The 20,328-nt window shown below is 51.8% G+C and overlaps 1 protein-coding gene across 1 annotated transcript; it reads right to left on the bottom strand.

Annotated features, from left to right (window-relative positions):
* Window positions 1-313: 313 nt before the first annotated feature.
* Window positions 314-8,619, bottom strand: PHB1 (prohibitin 1). Its single transcript, XM_084615605.1, has 7 exons — window positions 8,483-8,619; window positions 7,264-7,388; window positions 6,487-6,648; window positions 5,505-5,647; window positions 4,218-4,334; window positions 2,333-2,428; window positions 314-1,527 (listed from the first exon to the last, which is right to left on the bottom strand). The coding sequence occupies exons 2-7, from the start codon at window positions 7,349-7,351 to the stop codon at window positions 1,315-1,317; spliced, it is 819 nt and encodes a 272-aa protein (XP_084471731.1). The 5' UTR covers window positions 7,352-7,388; window positions 8,483-8,619; the 3' UTR covers window positions 314-1,314.
* Window positions 8,620-20,328: the final 11,709 nt, after the last annotated feature.

Genomic DNA, 20,328 nt, shown 5'->3' with positions numbered 1-20,328 from the left:
AAGAGTCTCACCCCAGCTTCTCAGGGCATTTTGATTCTCACACTAAGTACAAACAGGAAGCCCAGCAACGGATATATGAAGGTTAGTATTTTCTGGTGGAAGATGGCTCAAGTTTTAATTCAAGAACTCCATTGCTCAAGCTAAGTTTTATTTAACCAAAAGCAATTTGTTCTGTTCAAGGCACACCCTTCTTTTGAGCCAGAGAGAATCTTGCTGCTGGGGACTTTTTGCTTCGTGTCCTGAAATAGCAACAGCAAGAAGCACCTTTCTTCAAAACTTCAGTCTTTTAAGAAACGAACATGAGAGAGCTGGGCAGGGTTGTGGTTTCATTTATTGAAGGCTGGGTTGTACAATTTCATCTTTCACATCCTCATTGTAATTCAGGTTCCCTAAATAAAAACACAGCGCTGGTGCTGCAGCAAATCATATTGCCAAGATCAGACTGTCTGAACTGTGGAACATTAAGTCAGACCTTCTTTGTCCAAAGTAGACACAAATGCAAGCACATTTACCAACCTTAGTAGAGACCCAACCTCGTGTACAACAGGGAGTCACTGGAATCGGGGCACCAAGGAGGGGGAGGAGGCGGAGAGGGAACTATTTAATTATGCACAGAAGGAATGTTTCCTGTATAGTAGAAATAGCTTCACTTCTACATCAGGAAAGTTCCACCTTTTGGGGTGGAACTCAGCTGCTCCGACACCCGCAGACATGCCATAAGGATACACCTCCTGCCTACAATGCCACAGTTCAGAAAGCCAATCAGAGCAGAGCTGCTAACCTGACAACAGACGTCCTCTTAGCGTCAGCTCACACCTGCAAAACACTGGGCTGACTAAGGAAGAAAGCCCTCAGCACTCCCATTCCCTTTCTGCAGGCAGCAGGGACAAACAGCAGTAGTCCAAGGCATGCATGCCATTGCCTGTATTGACCATGCTTTGTGAAGTATGACAGTGAAATCTCATTGGTACAGAATTTCTGTGGTCAACAGAGAATGGCCTGGGCTTCTATGGATTCATCCAAGAAGCGAACACAAGACATTCCCCTCATGGCACTCCTCAAACTGCTGGAAAAGGGGCAATTTCTTCCATTTAGTTTACTGACCATTGCAGCTTCTGCACTGAGTGTACAAGGCCGTTGGAGAAACTCAGTATTCTCGTCAAAGAGAGCCGAGCGTTATGCGATTAAGGACTCGATTGAGGATGCATTTAATTTTGTTTCCTTTGCTTTACCCAATCAGGAAATCTCAATGATTTTTTTTGTTTAAGGGATTATTTAGAGGCGATTAGGTAATGACTGGCTGCAAAGCTACGTTCATTGGGGCAGCTGGAGCAGCACCGACTGGCCTGATGGCAGGTAGGTGATGTTGCGAGACCGTGAGAGCTGGTAAGCAATGTCTTCGGCTGCCTCCAGCTTGCGGAGTTCAATCAGGCCGTCACCAGCTGCGGTCAGCGAGGTGGCAACCAGCTCGGCCGCGATGGAGTCCCCCTCAGCAGTAATGACAGCTGCCTTTTTCTGCTGCTCAGCCTGCAAGGGAAGCGAAAAAGATGGACTGAAGAACCTGAAAAGCAGGAGGAAAATGCAGCTGCCATCCTTGGTGATTTAAGACCTGAACTTCCCCTCTCCCGCACAAACAGCCTTAACAAGGGAGCTCAGCCAGGTCATTAACAGACAAGGAAAGAGGGATACTGGGAAGGTAAGAGATCCCAGGTAAAGGTGCACAGACTTGCTTCGTTACCTTCTTACAACTGGAATGGTTAGTTTCACTTTGTTTCCATTCATTTTCACTTTCAGCATGGGTCAACATGAAACTTGTGTTTCCAACACTGCTCAGGAGTTTTTAAACAAGACTATTTTCTATTGAAACTTACCATGCTTTGTGCTCAGATCAGCCAAGGATCTCCCAGTACAATGCAAAGAATTAAGCCACACAGCACCCACCTGAAGTAAGTACTATGCCCATTCTCCAGATTGGCACATGGAGAGCTTACTCGACTGTTTCAAAGATTCAGCAAGTCAGAAGCAGAATCTGAGCGCCCTCAATCTCTCACCCCAGCTCTTGCAAGAGAGGACACTCCCCCATTTAAAAAACCTCCAGAGAACATTGCTATTCAGTAAGTTTGGTAAAAACACCACAGCTGATTTCAGAAGAGTGGAAGCTTTGGAGTGTGACTTAAGAACAGATTGAGCCTGTCCGTTCTGTGGCAGGAATTCCTGGTCAGAGCAGTCTTAAACGCTTCAGACCATTGGACAAATGAATGTTACTAGTCAGGGTAGGAACTGGATGACATTGGAGTCAGTCCGCAGCCTAAAGTCGTCCACGGGCACTCACCTTTTCCACTATGAATCTGGCTCTCTCTGCTTCCTGCTGGGCCACCTGCTTCAATTCTACTGCCTCCGTGAACTCCTTCCCAAAGGTCAGATGTGTCTGGGGCAGGGGAGGAGAGAAATGAGCAAGATGAGAGTACCCATTAGGACAGTTCTGCTGCTAGGAACCACTCACCATCTGACAGGCAGGAGGTCCCTCTTCCTCAGAGATCTTATTTGGTACACTGGACCAAGAAGGAGAGCCACACCATGTTCTACAGTCTGAACTCAGATCTGATGTAAACAGGCATAGCTCCATTGATGTGAATAGAGCAGCAGCCTCTTCACTCAGGTTTGACTCAGTTTCTCCCTTCAACTGGTTTCTGTTTTGAATTTAATGGGTGGTGGGGTGGGGGACAGAGCTGTAAAGCATTTACTAAGTAAAACCACCTAAAGCAAAAAAAAAAAAAAAAAAAAAAAATCTGGGTAATGGAATCCTCCCACAGTAGGCTTTAGACTCAAAGAAACATGACACTAACCTCCCAGAAAAAGCCTATCCTAACTTCCCAATGCAGTCAGCAAGTGGAGCTCATTGTAGGTCAAGCTGTCCTGAAACTGACCTACCTTTCCTGCTCAGTTCTGTACTTGTATTCTCAGCACACTGTTTGAACAGCTGCACTCTGCCGAGATGCAATAGGGAAAGGGTGAGCCTCCCTCAGCAGCATGTTCAGAAGGCAGCCGCATCAGGCAGAAAGAGCCAATACTCACTTCCAGGAGGGAAATACTGGGACAGGGAACACACCTCACCAAGAGAGTGTTTTTCTAAGGAACACATCCTGCACATCCAAAGCCAAGTCCAGAGTATGCTCTGATAGGCTATCGTAGGGAAATCCCAGGAAGCAATGCACGCAATAAAGGGCCAGATGACAAAGGGTTTCAGTTTACAACAAGCACTAGAGCAGAGCTCACTTCAAGGATGGTCTCAGAACAGGGGGCAGCTAGGAGGAGGAATTAATTATTGACAGAAAACTGAAGGGAAAGATGCCGAACAAGGTTTGGATTTTTTTTACTGGGCGCTCAGGGTCCTGTAGCTTGTCCTTCTGCAGGCTTAGAGAAGCCCTGGTGAGAGATCCCCTTACGCACATCTAGGGCCTTCCACAAGAATCCCCAAACAGTTTATAAACGGAGGCACAGTTGCCAACCAGCAAGTCAGTATGGGCCAGGTCCTCAAGGATTTGCTCAAGTCACAGAAACTCAATAACAGAGCTGTTGACAGTAACTTTAACTATCAGCATCCTGTCCTAGCCACTGATAATATGTCTACACTGCAAAAGAACAAAACAAAAAAACCCAAAAACCTGTGACACCAAGGGTCAGCTCCCACGTCAGCTGACATGGGGCTAGACTCTGCAGGACTAAAAATAGCAGTGTAGACCAGGAGTTCTCACACTGGGGGTCGGGACCCCTCAGGGGATCGTGAGGTTATTATATGGGAGGGTCACGAGCTGTCAGCCTCCACCCCAAACCCTGCTTTGCCTCCAGCATTTATATTGGTGTTAATTAAAAAGGTTTTTTAATTTATAAGGGGTGAGGGTTGCACTCAGAGGCTTGCTATGTGAAAGGGGTCACCAGTACAAAAGTTTGAGAATCACTGATGTAGATGTTTGGGCTCCAGCACAAGCCCCGAGACACCACCCCCATGCAGAGTCTAGCCCCACAGCTTGAGTCAGCTGACTCAGGCCAGACACGCGTATTTTATTGCAGTGTAGACTTACCCAATGCATCACATTCCCCCCCCGACATTGGATTAAAAACCACAAGTCCCAACCTTCAGTCCCCTGCTCTAGCTACCCCGCTACACTCTCACTGGCTCTTATCTGAGCAGACTCCTAAAAAGAGAGCGCTCTTACCAAGGAAACGTCATCTAGGATGAGGCCAAAGGTATCTGCTCGCTCCGTGAGGTCTTCACTCACTTGCCTGGAAACCAGCTCTCTCTGTGTGATCAACTCTCCTGCGTCAAAACGAGCCTGAAGCCAGGACGGACAGCAGAAGTGAGAGGGGAAATAGACATGCAAAAACAACATGCAGATTCTAACGAAGGAAAGCTCACAATATCTTGAGCTTCTCCACCCAGCTCTCCCCACCACAGACAAGGAGGTTTTCGGGGCTGCAGCCTAAAAGAGAATTTCAGCCCTTTTCAGTTGGCGTCTACTTGCAACTGATTTTCAAGGACACTCTTTGTGCCCCATATGCCATACCCTATTATACCAGTACAGTTCCTGCTGCTATTCTCCCTTTCCATCCAATTCCTGTCGTTCTTTGTTCTTCCGTCTCTTGTCCCTGTCCCAGGCCTCACCCACACACCCCTTTCTTTTTTCTCCCTATGGTGTGTTTGTAACGTGCGGCTCCTCTCCCTCCACTTTCCAGAAGGCCACATGTTTTTGCAGCTTAATGCTACAAGACTGGGGAAGAGAAGCCTAGGTTGGGGAGGGGGCTGCCTGAAGCTTCTTGACAGCCAGCTAGGAGAGCTGAGAGGGAAGGGAGCAGTTTTCAAGGAGCTGCCTGCGCCCGATGCCAAGGGGTGAAGCAGAGTGCATGTAAATCAGGGTTCATTCAGCTTTCCTCAGATCCTGCACACACACCCCCGACCCCCAGATTAATCTGTTGTCCCCACACCCAAAGAGCAGGAAATGCTGAGTTACCTGTTCCATTGAATGAAACAGGCTCCCATCAATTCTTTAAGCACAAGCTATAGCAGTGACTGCCCAGCAGGGCCTACATGATGGTGTGTGAGCTGTACTGAAAGTACTCAGTCGGTGAGTTTAAGTACTGTACATACAGAGGTGGGAAGAGGGACTCCCTTTACTGGAGAGGCTGGGAAGCCCCACAGCAATTCGAGGCTGGAGAGGGGGCTGAAGATAGCCCCACTCAAGAGTGAACAGTTTTGAGGAGCACCAAAATGAACTCAGCTCCCCATCATGCTCGACAAGACTGTATCTGACGCAACTATCAACTCTTCCCAAACGGGGATGGCAGAGAAGCAAACAGCAGTATGACCATCTTCATTCTCTGGAGGACAACTTGCAGGAGGGTGTCTCTAGTCTGGAGCATTGAATGATCCATACTAAATTAGGTCTCTCACTGCTAGAGGAAGATCACAGCATCACAACTGGCACAAGCCATTGCATGGTCCTTACCACAACAGACTTCAGGATCTCGGTGGTGATGGACGGTAGTACGCGCTCGTCATAATCCTCCCCGAGGCTAGTGAAAATTCGAGGTAACTGGGCAGCAACTGGTCTAAACAAGATACGCAGTGTGATGTTCACATTCTGTAGATCTGCAGAGATAGGTGCATGAGTTAGACAACATATCACAGGGACAAGGGATAACATGTGATTGCTCTTTCCACGGTCACCGAACAGGGAAGGACAAATGTGTTCAGAACTCTTCCCTCCCCCAAAATTTGCTTTCCTGCCCAATTTGTCCTTCTATCATCTCTTTCACTGGGGATCTCAACCCCTTTCACAAACATGACTTAACCTTTGTCTTTCTTCTGAGGCTGGGAATTATTTACCCTACTCTACGTATGGGGAAAACTGTCTTTAAAGGACAGCCTGAAGGCCTGAGGAAAGGGTTCCCTATCACAGAACAGACTGCTGGCAGAGGCCACATGCTAGACTGACGCCAGCACCCATAGAATTGCCACACCAGAAAGGACAAGAGCCCTATCCTGATTAGGATTTTCTGTAAGGATACAGACCATGAAAATCAGGCCTTACCATTCCTCTGGCCCTGCCTACTTAGCCCTATTTTGTCCCAGGGATCCCATCCCTGTTAGCTTATTTTACTAAGTCACCCAAAAGCAACATGAGAATAAGGGACAGGACATATGATCAAAGAGGTGCTTCGAGGAGCTACAATCTCGCAGGGCCTTAACTTTGAGGCACTATCCTGCAAGGCACTGAAAACCTTCTGCCATTACCTTCATGGGGAGTACACGGCAGCCAGCATTTTGCAGAACTGAGCCCTAGTTGACATGGGCACTAAGGGTATGTCTACACAAGCTGGCATGGACTAGCCTCGGGTGTCTAATTGCAGCGTTGACGTACCCTAAGGGACTCTGAGTGAACAACACCAATGTTGCTCTCACAGCTGCCACTTGCCCGGAATGCTCACCTTTGCTGCCAGTGATGACAGGGACATTACGTGGGCGGGAACGACAGTCAAAGATGATTGGTTTCTGTACCCAGGGGATGAGAAAGTGGGTTCCTTCTCCTACCACCACATCTTGAACACCACGGAATCGATCGAAGATAACGGCTCTGTGTCCTCCATCGACTAGAGGAGAAAAAAGAGCACATCAAATACAACTTTAACCATTACCATTGATCATACGTTGCACGTTACCAGAACACTTCACAGAGGATATCAGAGACCTATCCACATTAGTTAAGCCTCTCCAACTCCCAGGGGCTAATCAAGTATTCTTATTTTACATGGGGAAACTGAGGTACAAATAAGTGACTTGCCCAAAGTCAAGCATGTCAGTCAGTAGGAGAGCAAACAAGAAAACAACTTCTGGCTCCTAGTCCCCTACTTTCAATCAATAGACCAGTCTCCTTTCAAGAACACCACAGAAGACAGTTTTCTAGGCAGGAGATTTGATTCTCTGTTTTTCTGCACCTTGTGTCGTCAGTTACACTGGTATCAAATACTAGAAGTTAAGAATGCTAATGTCGTACACCCATTTTGCCCTGGTGTGAGTGACAACACAAGGAGCAGAGCAACCAAGAATGAAGGCCAGGAAGGCCAATTAATTAGTTCTCCCAATCCTCAGAGTAGCTGACCTTAAGAACTATCCCAAGGCAAGTTTATACTCTCTTATAAATATCTCAGCTTCACTAATTTTTAGTAGAGAAAGATTATTTCAGCTCCATCTCTTCTGCTCCTCACCATTATAGAGAGCGGAGTTGACAACTCCCCCTGCAATGGCTAATCCCAAACCAAATTTGCCAATGTTCTCAAAGAGTCTGGAAGCCATTTGTCAGTCCAACTGCAGCCTCTTTGCAGAGTCACACCTGCAAAAATCCAGTAAACATATTAGAAAGGTACTACACAAGGAGCCTAGGTTTTCCCCTCTCTCTCTGTAGGACAGAGCAATAAATAACTCCCATCCCCACTGACAGCATTCATCACAGCAGGAATAGCTGCAGCCCCAGGTTCCCGTCCCAGTCAGATCTCACCTCAATCCTAGTTGAAGGTTGTCCCCTTCCCACAGGGACACCGCTTTCCTTCACCGCACCCGCTGGTCCCACAAATCCCCTTGCATAGCCCAACACCTCAGACTAGCCTCTCCGTGGAGCTCCCCTTCCCTTATCCTAGGGCTCCAGACTCCCAGAGCTCAGACCCTGCAAAGGCCACAGATTTCAATCCACTCCATGCCCCCACACCAGGGTAAGGCCCTGAAATGCTCCTCCTCTCCTCACCTTACTGTGCTTCCTTCCAGAGACATCCCATCACTAGGGCTCCACTGCTTTGTCCTCCCCCACAGGACCTCCAAACCCTGCCCCCCACCCTTCCCCCGGCACCAGCCCCCAAGCTAGCCAACCTCCCACATCCCCCTCCTTCCCAACTCCCCCAGGGCCCTCCAACCCCCCCTCCCCAGCATCCCAGCCCCGCTCCCCCAGGGCCCCCCAGTCCCCTCCTCCTCCTCCTCCAGCCCCACATCTCTTCCTTCCCAACTCCCCCAGGGCCCTCCCCAATCCCCCCCCCCTCCTCCAGCCCCACATCTCTTCCTTCCCAACTCCCACAGGGCCCTCCCCAATCCCCCCCCCTCCTCCAGCCCCGCGTCTCTTCTTTCCCAACCCCCCTCCCTCCTCCAGCCCCGCTCCCCATAGAGCCCTGCAACCCCCGTCCCCAGCCCCGCTCCGCCCCCAGGGCCCTGCAACCCCCCCCCTTCTCCAACCCCGCTTCCCAGTCCTCCATCCTCCTCCAGCTCCCTCAATCCCCCCCCCAGCCCCGCTCTCCCGCCAAAGGAGGCCCCGCTCCCAGCTCCCATCCCCCCGGGTGGGCGGGGCGACTCACGCGCTCCGGTTCTGACCCCCGGCCTTCCCCCTCCCCCCGCCCCGGCAGGGACCGGACCGAACCCCCACCTACCCCCTCCCCCGCTCACCTTCGGCCACAGCCCTGACCTCCACATGAAAGGCCAGCCAACAGCGCCTGCGCAGTCCTCCGCCAGCGCGTCTCATTGGCTCCCGCAGGCGCAAAGCACTCTGGGATTCGTAGTTCTCCGGCCGCTTCCTGCTCGCCCCTCTCCGGCGAGGCCGAAGCTGGCTAGACTACAACGTCCGGCAGGCCGCGTCCTGGCTCGCCCGCGGAGCAAAGTCTCTCTCTATTGGCCTCGGCCCTGCCTCGCTAGGCGCACGGCTTCTTGGGAATTGTAGTCCTGCCGCGGGGGATGCACGTGTTGGCGGAGCTGGTGCCTGAGGGGGTTCGGGTTTGGCTTGGGCTTGGCTCTTCTCTGTTCTCTCCCCGCCCGGTGCCAGGCAGCCAGCCAGCCAGTGTGTGATGAGCAAAGAGCCATGCTCCAGCCCACGCCACACTTCTCTGCCAGGCAGGGAATTTTGCAAAAGACCATGCCCAACCAACCCCCTCCCCCATTTCTCTGCAGGGCAGGGGTTCCCCAAAACGACCATGCTCCAACCCCCCTCTCAACTTCTCTGCTGGGCAGGGGTTCCCCAAAACGACCATGCTCCAACCCCCCTCTCAACTTCTCTGCTGGGCAGGGGTTCCCCAAAAGGACTATCTAACCTGACTGTGGCTCAGAAGGGCCCCTTCAAAGAGTCATTATAACACTGCCCTAGAGCGCTCTTTCTTGTAAAGGGATCCCCAGAAGGGGATTTCTGCTCCCCCCGGAAAACTCTGCGGAGTCAGGCTGTCACCAGAAAGGACGATGCTTCAACCCTCAACCCTAGCTGCTCAAGGTAAAGAGGCTTCTTCAGGGTGGAGTGCTCTGATGTCCCTCCACTCGCATGCCTTCTGCAAGGTAAGTGTGTCCCTAGAAAGGTCATATTCCCCACTCCTACCAAAACCCTTTGGCCAAGTCAGGGAATTCCTGTCCCAAGCTTGACTTTATTCTGTTATTCTGTTGCTATGCGGTTAATTGCTGTCAGAAATGCTGAATCATAGAAATGAAGGAGTAGAAAACTGTGCATGTTAAACAAATGAGATCACGGGTCTTTTCAAGTTTCCGCTCTACTGCTTCGTAGTGGGGAGCTCATCATGTGTATTAGTCAAGTGTGTGCCCTTCACTTGAGCCTTGGATGATCTTTGGAATGAAATTTTAAAAATCAGAGCCTCGCTCAGTTAGGGTATTACTGGAAGTTTCAAAAGAAGCATCTCTAAATATTTTCGGTGGTGGAAATAACCAAGCATGGCTAAAGGACAGCTGCTCGAAGAGACAAAAGGTAACATGGCTGAATCTTAACCCTCACCTTTATGGCTCTTTTGAAAACCTGGCTGTATGTGTCACACTGGGGGCTGAGCACTTTGAGAACTGGGCCCACGTTTAGGTGCCTAAATGAGAGCTGAGGTCTCTGGAAAATCTGCCTGCTGAGCACCTGAAAATCAGACCCCCCCCCACCTGATAGTTGCATCCTTAGCCCTAATGCGGTAAGAGAGTCAGGGGTCACCACTGTACAGGGTGAAGGTGATCTCTGAAAGGTGTCTTTTCCTAGTTGGAAGGAGCGATGTTCACATAGGGGAAAGGAAGAAGAGTAGGGCGCTCTCTAGGAGCAAGGGTATTTTCATAGCAGGGAGCGTCTTGAAACCAAGAAAGTGTGCAGGCTAGGTGGGTCTGCGGGGTGCTTGGCATGTGCACCTTTAAGGACCATTTTGGTATGGGATGATTGACACGGCTGATGACAGTGACGCCTGTGTCGATTGACGGCAAGAGCCGCAGGGCAGTGAGCGTGGTGGTGAATGTTCCATTGTGCTTCAGGGAAGACCTTGGAGTAGTTTGGCAAGAGCACTGGGGGAAGGGGCTGGGGAGGGCAGAGCAGTGACAGGGCATGTGATAGTGTGCTGGGCTCTGAGCAGCATGGGGTAGTTGGCAGTGGAAGATGCCAAGGCTGGCTGGTATGGCGGGTGACATAGATGGGTACTCTGGAGAGTGCAAAGAATGAGGCATAGGAGGGTGAACTTGCAGTTCTGGAGCCATTGGCACAGCAAGGGTGCCCGTATAGCAAGGCGGCTGGCATTTGGCGAACTGGCTGATGGCAGCGTGTACTCTGGGGAATTATTGGCACTTCTACCACCAGCAGGGGCCAGAGGGTTTGAAGTCTGTGAGCCATGTGGCCCAAAGGTGCACACAGTGGAGAAGATGTAGGAGTTGGCAGAGCTGATTGTGTTCTCAGATTACGGCAGCCAGCGGAATGGCTCTGGGTGAGTACTTGGAGCCATCTATCAATTTCAAGTCTTCTGGCGTGCTCCTCACTCTGGATTCTAGTGGGATGACTCGGGATGGTGGATAGAGCAGTGGTACCGAGCTGTGGGTGTGATATCGTGCAGAGCATGTGAACACAGAGAGAACAATAATCTCTAAGAGGCCTAGTCCAGTACCAGGATTTTGGTCACAGAGGAGAAACTTGGTAAGTCTAAGTAAGCAAGGTAGTCTCTAGTCCTGCTTCGCCTTTGTTCCTGCCCACCTGGGGCAGCACATGGTCACGCGGATCTCTTTCTCATGCTCTGGCATATCCCCCAGTTAACTAAAGCATCAAGTCCCAGAAGCCCTAGCTAAACACAATCACAGTAATCAGCCATAACATGTTCCTCTCCTTTCATCGAAGGAGAGAAAAAGACCTGAAATTGGCTTTTTTCCCTGCTGAATAAGCAGCATTCCTAGGAACGTGGGAAGCAGGATGCTGGGAAGAGACAGATGGGGCTTGGTGTTTGCTGATAGTGCACTGGGGAGTTCCTAAAGCTAAACCCACCTGGCTACCCTTTGAAGAAGAAACGTGGCTAGTTCAGGAGGAAGATTACAGGATTGGGCTGAAACCAGACTCTGGTGTGTCTATAAACGTTGTCTGCAGGTGTGAATTGATGGAGCCTCACAACAGCTCCCTGAAATAGAGATTAGTTCACCAGTTTTAATGATGGGGAACGAGGCTCAGAGAAAGGTTAAGAGACTTGCCCAGGGTCACAAAGTGAGTCAGTGGCAGAACCAAGAGTAGACCCTGGAATCCTGATTCTTAGTCCCATACCCAAATTGGTATAGCACATTTCCTTCCACATGATTAGAAACAGAGCCCAGGAGTCCTGACTCCTAGCCCCCTGTCTTTAACTGTTAGATATCCCTGCCTCTTTTGACAGGGGTTGTGCCTAATGGTATGCCTGTACCACAGCGGCACAGCTACGGAACTGCAGTGCTATAACGTAGATGCTTTCTACATTGACATAAGGAGTTTTTCCAGTTAATCCACCTCTCCGAGAAGCAGTAGCTGGACTGACGGAAGAATTCTTCCATTGACCTAGCTGTATCTACACCGGCGGTTGGGTTGACCTAACTACATCTCACAGGGTGCAAAATTTTTCATAGCCCTCAGTGGCGTAGTGAAGTCGATCTCATGTTTAAGTGTGGACCAGGCCTGTGGTATGTTTGTCATGTTTGGGGTTACAGAGATCGGGTAGAAATTTCAAGCAGTCTCAGAAAATGGCACAAAGGCTGTTGATCACCAAGGATTTCCAGGACTTCCCGTCCAGTCAGTAAAGGCAGAGGTTGTGGGCATGAGACAGACACACACAAAAAACATTGTCAAACCTCCACTCCAGGCTGCTTTCGCGATCCCTACTCCTGAATAGCCACTAGGAGGAGACAGCACCCTCCTGTTAAAGTCTCAACACAGGATGCTCTCAGGGGACTTATCTTTCTCCTGAGCCTGTATCCAGGAAGGAAGGAAAAGACAGATTACATCCAGCTAAGCCTGCTGCCACTTGCCCCTGGCAAAGCCTCCCCTCCCCTTTTGCATCCCCGCCATGGCAGTAGCTTGTTCCAGGCACCTTCCCCTGTGTGTTCTGCCTTTAACTTAATGCCGCGAAGCATGGGGTGTTCATTAAGCTGCAGCCTGGTGATTTGTGAGCGTGTAGCTGGGATCCTGACATCCATCAGGTATCAGATACGTGTCGGTGGGGGGAGCAGGGGAGGGAGCAGTTAATGGCTGGGTGTCCCCACTTCGGGGGGCCCTGGCCTGATTTACGAGCTCCTAAATAAATCATGTGTATTGGAGCTGGTCCAATGGGCTCTTTGTCTCTGTCTTACATTTAACCTGAAACACTAGTCAGCCACTGCAGAGGGTCTGTGAGCGTCCAGCTTTCAAAGTTGCGTCCCTCCTGATGGCACCTGGAGAGAGGATAATTCTAAATAATAACCTTCCTCCCTGCATCCTTCCATAGCACTTCGCTGTGGAAGATCCCAGGGTGGTTTGCAAGTGTGGAGGAGTGAAGCCTCATGACCCCTCCTGCGAGATGGGTTTGTATGGTTACCCGCGTATGATAGATGGGGAAACTGAGGCACAGAGGGAGGAAGGGTTTTCCCATGCTCAGCCAGCGGGGTGGGGAAGAGAAGAACGAGACCGGGAAAGGGCAGTTTGGAAGGCTGCAGGGTTTTAGTTAATATCAGAATTTGCTAGCTTGGAAGAAGTTTCCAACAGAGGAAGGGATGGTCAGCCGCAGTGGGAAGAATTTGCGAGAGCTGCTGTCACCCATGTCCTCCACCCAGTCCTGACTGCAGGAGATGCTCCGAGCTGCCAGGCTGCCACCAAACCCGGCTCACTGCCACTGTCCACCTGCAGGCCTCAGCGCTCTGTGCTACCTGGTGTTCTCTTCCCGCTCCGCAAAGAAAATCAAGCACGTTTCTGCAGAGAGCTGGGAGACTAGAGGCTGCTGTCTCCCATAAACTGCACCTTTGTGCGTCTCGGCTGGTCCTAACTGGTGGGGAAGGCCTTGGCTGCGGGCAGACGGTGGCACTTCTGCCCTGCAACAACCTGCTGCAGAAAACCAGTGACCTCCCTCGCCAGACTCCTGTCTCGAACCTCTCGCTCCCGAGGCAGGTGGATGTGAACCAGCTCAAGCAACGCCTGGCCTCTGGGGATACCCCAGAGCAGGCTACATGACCTGGGTCCTAGGACCTTGCTGAGGGGATGTGTCCGAGCCTGGGTCCTGGTGAGACTCAGGTCCAAGCCCTGTCACTCTGCGAGTGTGGACGCAGCTCAAGCTGCAGACCCGAGTCAGAAGGTCTCGTGTGGTGCCGTGTGGACGCATCATCACGGCAGTGAGACCCGGCTCCAGGAATTGCAAACCAGGGTTTACAATTCAGTGCGGATGCTCAAGCGCAGACTTGGAAACACCAAGTCCACAAGCCCGGATCCCACAGACCTGGGCTTAGTGTGCTGCTGACCTTGCTGCCTCAGGTCCCATCTCTGCACTGAGGATAATAGCACTGCCCCGCCCCAGAAGGACTGTGAGGACAAATCCATTGAAGATTGCAAGGAGCTTTGATCCTATAGGAATCAGAATCCTTCCAGAGCCATTAAATGTCGTCCAGGGCAGTGCTACTCAAAGCGGTGGTCTGCAGACCGGTGCCGGTCTGCGCACACACTGGGGGAAAAAAATTGCCCGTCCCCCACATCAGATAGCTTGAGAAGCACTGGCCTAGGGCACAACAAGGCTCCGCCATCCCTGTCGATCAGGGGCTGCTGTATGCATGCCCTCGCTGTTGTTAAGTCCCATAAGTTTTCCTTCCCTTCCATGGAGGGATTCTTTTAGTCGGCCTCTTGTGCGTGTCCCTCCGGCTGCCCAATGGCACAGCTGCCATGGCAGCTGTTCTGGCTTCGTTCTCATCACGTGTTCCAGGTCTTCCCAGTTTCTTTTCTGGATAATGTTGGAAATAAGAAGTAGTTGGACTCTCCTTCAAAGAGCTTCCAACCTAAATAGTCCAGACAGACAAAGGGTGGGAGGGGAAACAGGCACTGTGAGGATACGTGACTTGCTCAAGGTCAGGCAGCAGAGCTGAGATTAGAACCCAGGTCTCCTGATTCCCAGTCCACTTCTATCACACAGATGCCTTGCTACTACTGCGTACTTACGTTGTGCATTGATTTCCAAAGGCGCTCCAAGTGCTTTAGTATCTTTCACAAGTTCATAGAGGAGTCGCCTCTGCTACCTCTGAAATGCAGCTACTTCTAGGGTGGAACGTGGCAACGGTTTTACAGCTGCGTGGCAGCACACAGACGGAGACAACCGTGTAGGCATTGGGTTAGCACAAAATTAGTCGGGTCACGGCCCCGCCTCCGCTAAGCGCAGGAAGCAGGTGATCTTAGGTGAGATGAGATTGATGAGATTACTGGTTCTGTGGATGAAGGGAAAGCAGTGGATGTATTGTTTCTTGACTTTAGCAAAGCTTTTGACATGGTCTCCCACAGTATTCTTGTCAGTAAGTTAAAGAAGTATGGGCTGGATGAATGCACTATAAGGTGGGTAGAAAGTTGGCTAGATTGTCGGGCTCAACGGGTAGTGATCAATGGCTCCATGTCTAGTTGGCAGCCGGTGTAAAGTGGAGTGCCCCAGGGGTCGGTCCTGCGGCCGGTTTTGTTCAATATCTTCATAAATAATCTGGAGGATGGTGTGGATTGCGCACTCAGCGAATTTGCGGATGATACTAAACTGGGAGGAGTGGTAGATACGCTGGAGGGCAGGGATAGGATACAGAGGGACCTAGACAAATTGGAGGATTGGGCCAAAAGAAATCTGATGAGGTTCAATAAGGATAAGTGCAGGGTCCTGCACTTAGGACGGAAGAACCCAATGCACAGCTACAGACTAGGGACCGAATGGCTAGGCAGCAGTTCTGCGGAAAAGGACCTAGGGGTGACAGTGGACGAGAAGCTGGATATGAGTCAGCAGTGTGCCCTTGTTGCCAAGAAGGCCAATGGCATTTTGGGATGTATAAGTAGGGGCATAGCGAGCAGATCGAGGGACGTGATCGTCCCCCTCTATTCCACATTGGTGAGGCCTCATCTGGAGTACTGTGTCCAGTTTTGGGCCCCACGCTACAAGAAGGATGTGGATAAATTGGAGAGAGTCCAGCGAAGGGCAACAAAAATGATTAGGGGTCTGGAACACATGACTTATGAGGAGAGGCTGAGGGAACTGGGGATGTTTAGTCTGCAGAAGAGAAGAATGAGGGGGGATTTGATAGCTACTTTCAACTACCTGAGAGGTGGTTCCAGAGAGGATGGTTCTAGACTATTCTCAGTGGTAGAAGAGGACAGGACAAGGAGTAATGGTCTCAAGTTGCAGTGGGGGAGGTTTAGGTTGGATATTAGGAAAAACTTTTTCACTAGGAGGGTGGTGAAACACTGGAATGCGTTACCTAGGGAGGTGGTAGAATCTCCTTCCTTAGAAGTTTTTAAGGTCAGGCTTGACAAAGCCCTGGCTGGGATGATTTAATTGGGGATTGGTCCTGCTTTTGAGCAGGGGGTTGGACTAGATGACCTCCTGAGGTCCCTTCCAACCCTGATATTCTATGATTCTATGAAGAGAGATTGAACCTTCACTGACACGTGTCCTGGAGCCGAAAGGAGAATTGAAGCCGGTATCGTTTAAAGTGGATTAGAAGATAGTAATTACATCGGAGAAAGGGTCAGGGAGGATTTGAATTGGCATGTGCATCTCAGTCAGCGCGTGCGTAGCCCGGGGAAACAGGCTGTAGATAGACACAGAAATATGCTACATGTCTGATGGGAAGTTTCACGCTCCATAAAGTAGAGGAAGATGGGGAAACTTAAGGTGACACTTGTGGAGAAATTCCATGTCCTTGGAGACAAGGCAGTCGGGAGACTTCTCTCTTGTATTTTGATTGGCCAAGACTGTCTTGTCACTGCCCTGTTGGCTGTGGAAGAACCTAGGATGTGGCTCTTTCCTAAATTAATGGGGATTTTTTAGGGGGATTAAAAGGCGGTTGGTTTGTTTTTGATTTGCCTGCAACCAGCGCTGGGTCAGGAGATTCCTGGTTGGCAGGATACTCTTTGTATTGAAATCTTTAACACAAAAATACCCCTCTGTGTGTGCACCAGGGATTCCCCCTGTGGGGGGAAGGGGGTCGTCACTCCTTGGGTGATGTAGGTCAGCTTCTTTGCTACCTCCCTTAATGGCTGCAGCTGCAGGGGGTGGGGCTGGGCTGAAGGGTTCATGGCCAGGATGTTCCTGTGCTCCGGTGATCCTAGGCTGTTGGAGTGGACCCATGGGGTCATAGCAGCTGGTGAAATAAAGCAGCCCTGAGCCTGCTGTAATTGACTCTGGGGACTGAATTGGGGGGCTGTGGTGTGCAATGATCACTCAGTGCTTATGGGGCTTGAAGGGATCTGCTTTCTCCTGTGTCTGGTTCCACCCGGCTGTGCATAACAGGAGTGTCAGCATGCCGCACCCAGATTCTCTGTTTGGGAAGCTCAGCCCTTACAGTCCCCAATACCAAAAAGGGCAGTGTGGTGCCCACTCCTTCATCTAGAGTTGCATGAACACCTATGTAACCCCCTGCATGCTCAGCGCGCTGGCTAGGCCAGCTAGAGCTTGGTGAGCCTGCCACAGCCTTGGCTAAGAGATGCAGGAGCAGCTCATGCAGGAGCAGCTCATGCATTTAGCTCCAGAGGTCCCAGGTTTGATCCCCGCTGCCGACGCCCCTGGGTGGGTCAGCGTTACTCCCACCCATCTGCAGGGACCCCTTCTGCAGTGCCAGGGGAGCATTCAGCCTTCATGCGTAACCTTGGACTCTTTGCTGAGACTGCCAGCCAGGTGTCCGGTTAGTGCCAAAGGCAGAGGTGATGTCTGTGAAGTGGTTTCCTGCTCCCGGGGAACTGGACTGAGGTCAGTCTTAGACTCCTAGTGCCACAAGTGAAAACGCAAGGTGCTAAGAATGCAATTTGCTGTTTATAAAGTGGGTCCCTCACCTGGAATCTAGATTCTCCCCTAGTCCTTTCCTGGAGTTTTGCAGAGCCGAGCAACCCGGCACCATTTCACATAGCGATTCCCAGCACCCATCGCCTCTGAGCTCCTAGGTTAGCCTGCTCATTCTTCCAAGCTGTCTGCGGGAAGGAGAGGGGAAGGTCAGCACACCGTGGGTCACGCAGCCAGTGTGAATCTCAGGTATGTTTCAGGCTTGGGGCAGAGTCTGACGCTTGCAGCTGTTCTGTGCTGCAGCTCTACCAGCTCCAATTGTGATCTTGTTGGATTTCACATCCTCCGTAGGGGTGGGAGAGGTCAGTGTTTGGATAGGGAAACCCGAGGTGCTGGGTTGATGTTGATGACTCGACAGCAGGTGGTCTTCCTTCTGAGTCACACGTAACCAACGCCCCAGCCCAGTGTCGGGGGCCCTGCACCATGACAGATCTGGTGTAAATCTGAGGTTCTGATCCTTGATTGCAATGACGCTGTTTGTGAGGGACATGGCGTCAATACCCAGGCCCTCCCCAAATTCCACATTCTGCCTGAGTTCCCCCTGCAGTTTCAGATCCAGGTGGTATGCTCCTCCTCTTCCTGTCCTAAAGCAGTTGTGCGGGGTTGCTGAGCCCCACCCCTGAAGTGGCTGCATTTCAGTGTCGGGTGAAGTGATTAGACCTAGATATTATCATAGTCAGATGGTCCATCCTGCCTCCAGTGAAGTCACCTGGTGTTTTGCCTTTGACTTGTATGGGAGCGGGATGGGTCCCTGGCTTTCTCGGCACAGCCCTGGCTGGGTTCAGGCTGGGAGGATTTGGGATTCCCCAGGTGTGTCCTGGTGCCATTGTGCCGTGTTTGTACAGCCCCTAGCACAATGAGGTCCTGGGACATATAATACATATAATAAATACTAAGGATTTTGTTGCCCCTGGAGCTTTAAAGCAGGAAGTAGCCTGGAGAGATCCAGGAAGACAGACAGGTCTGATCACTCAAAGGTCCTTATACGCCATCCTGGCACTGGGAAGGGGCCTTCCAGTGGGCGCCAATGAGAATCAGACCCACAGTGGCTAGGGCTCCTTAGAGTGAGATCCTGACTCCCTGGAGTTGATGAATAAAAGCATTTCACTGCAACATGCCTCCTGGGAAGCACTGTGTCAGGGTCCCATCAATACCCTCCCCACCCCTAAGAATCCAACGACAGGGGACATCCCCACTGCATTACCACCCCCCGACGGGCAACCCCTCGACGGGCTTGCATTGCAAACCTCCCGGCCGGCTCCAGCAGGAACACTGGCGTTCCCTGAGCTTACTGGTAGAGCTGCTGGCACTGGCTTCTCCCTGCCCCGGCAGACGCTGGAGTGTGGGCTCAGGGGGGACCCGCGGCTGTGGGTGAAAGCCGGCCTTGTGGGCTCTTTTGTGTGGTGTGACCTTCTCCTGCTTTGTGTCCCCGAACAAAAGCGCTTTAGTAGCCACTGCGGTGGCTGGAGAGTGGGCAGAGGGGGAGTTAAATGGAGCCGAGCGGAGAACGGGGGAATGAACGTGGCCGAAGGGCTGGAAAAAATAGACTCCTGCCTTCAGGGCACAGTAATTACTCATCAAAGTCGAGCGGGGAGCTCCTTTGTGCGCTGGGACGGCTCCCTGCCTCTGCCCCCGCGCAACCAGGAACAACCGCTGCCGTCCACAAAAATAGCGACTCGCAGAACAGGGCCCGTGGCATGAGGTTCGGATTTGCCCGTGTCTCCATCGTGCACAAAGCGCCAAGGCCGCTGAGTTGAACGGGCTGAGTTGGGGGCGGGAGGGGGGCGAAGGGGGGTTACCACTCTGGCTCCGTGGGTAGGCGGAGCATGTGCGTGTCTGCCTGCAGTGGCCGAATCCCAAGCAGCTGTCAGTCAGCGTGGCTCTGTTGGCTTCATCTGGACTGGACGGCTCTGGCCCCATGTGGTTTGCACGTGTGTGCACGCTCTGTAGGTGTGTGTGACGGCATCTGGTTCGGGTGTGCACAGCAGATGGAACGAATCCTGTTTCCACGGATGTCAGCGGCAAAATTCCCAGTTGACGTCAGTCTGTTGTATGGGCCGGCACCAGCCAGTCACGGGGGCATGTGGCACTGGCCTGGACACACTCCAGTTTTACGCCAGCGTAACTCCATTGGCGGGAGCGATGTTCCTCCAGGTTTACACCCCTGCACGTCAGAGCTGAATCAGGCTCTGCGGGAGTGGAAGAGAGAGAGGTGACCACTTCACTCCTGGCCTTTGCTTGCTCTTACTCACCTTTCATTGCAGGGTTGGCCCCTGTTTTGTCGGGTGCACTCGCGTGGGTGGCACTGCGGGCGGGCAGCCCTGCGCACAATGAGGATCGGTGGTAGGGTGAGCCAGCCCAACAACGGGCGTTATTTACAAACAGCCAGAGAGCCTGCGTGTGGCCCCAACCCAGTGAAGAACAGCTGGGCCTGACGTACTGGCTGCCAACTCCTCCTCCGCAACCTGTAGCATCCAGGGAGAGCAAAGCAGATGTGGAGGCTCTGAACTGCAGGGGGTCCTGCGAGTCTGAAAGCGCAACGTAATCAGGATCCCCTCAGCCTCCATCCCCAGAGCTCCAAGAGCGGGTTCACGACAGATCCCGCTTCCGGCCATACATCTATTTCTGTTTCCTTTACAAAAACACATACGCACGCCCCAGAAACCCCCGCAAAGTCCCTTGCGGAGCCCAGCTGCACGGAGCAGATGTTTGGGAAATGTGTCCTTGTGTCTGGCAGCCCTTCTCCCGAGCTCAAAAAGGCTCTTTTTTGCCTCGACAGTGCTGGGAAGCGGAAACGTCGGCGGAATAAGAGGACGCAACGGTGTTTATAGGCGCACAGGATCATTGTGGTGTCTCATCCACCAGGCTGGAGAGAGCAAGGCCCTTGCACAAGGGATTGAAATTCCTTCTAGGTTTCCAACAACCCAGCCATTGGGGAAACTGAGTGATGGGGCCAGCCAGAGGCCCAGGGAGCGGAGGCTGCAGTGTAGTGCATGTCTGTTCTCATGACCA

Source organism: Lepidochelys olivacea (assembly GCF_965140295.1).
Source record: "Lepidochelys olivacea isolate rLepOli2 genome assembly, chromosome: 27".
Lineage (NCBI taxonomy): Eukaryota > Metazoa > Chordata > Testudines > Cheloniidae > Lepidochelys > Lepidochelys olivacea.
Note: the sequence above shows the minus strand (reverse complement) of the source record. Positions and strands in the feature narration are given on the sequence as shown.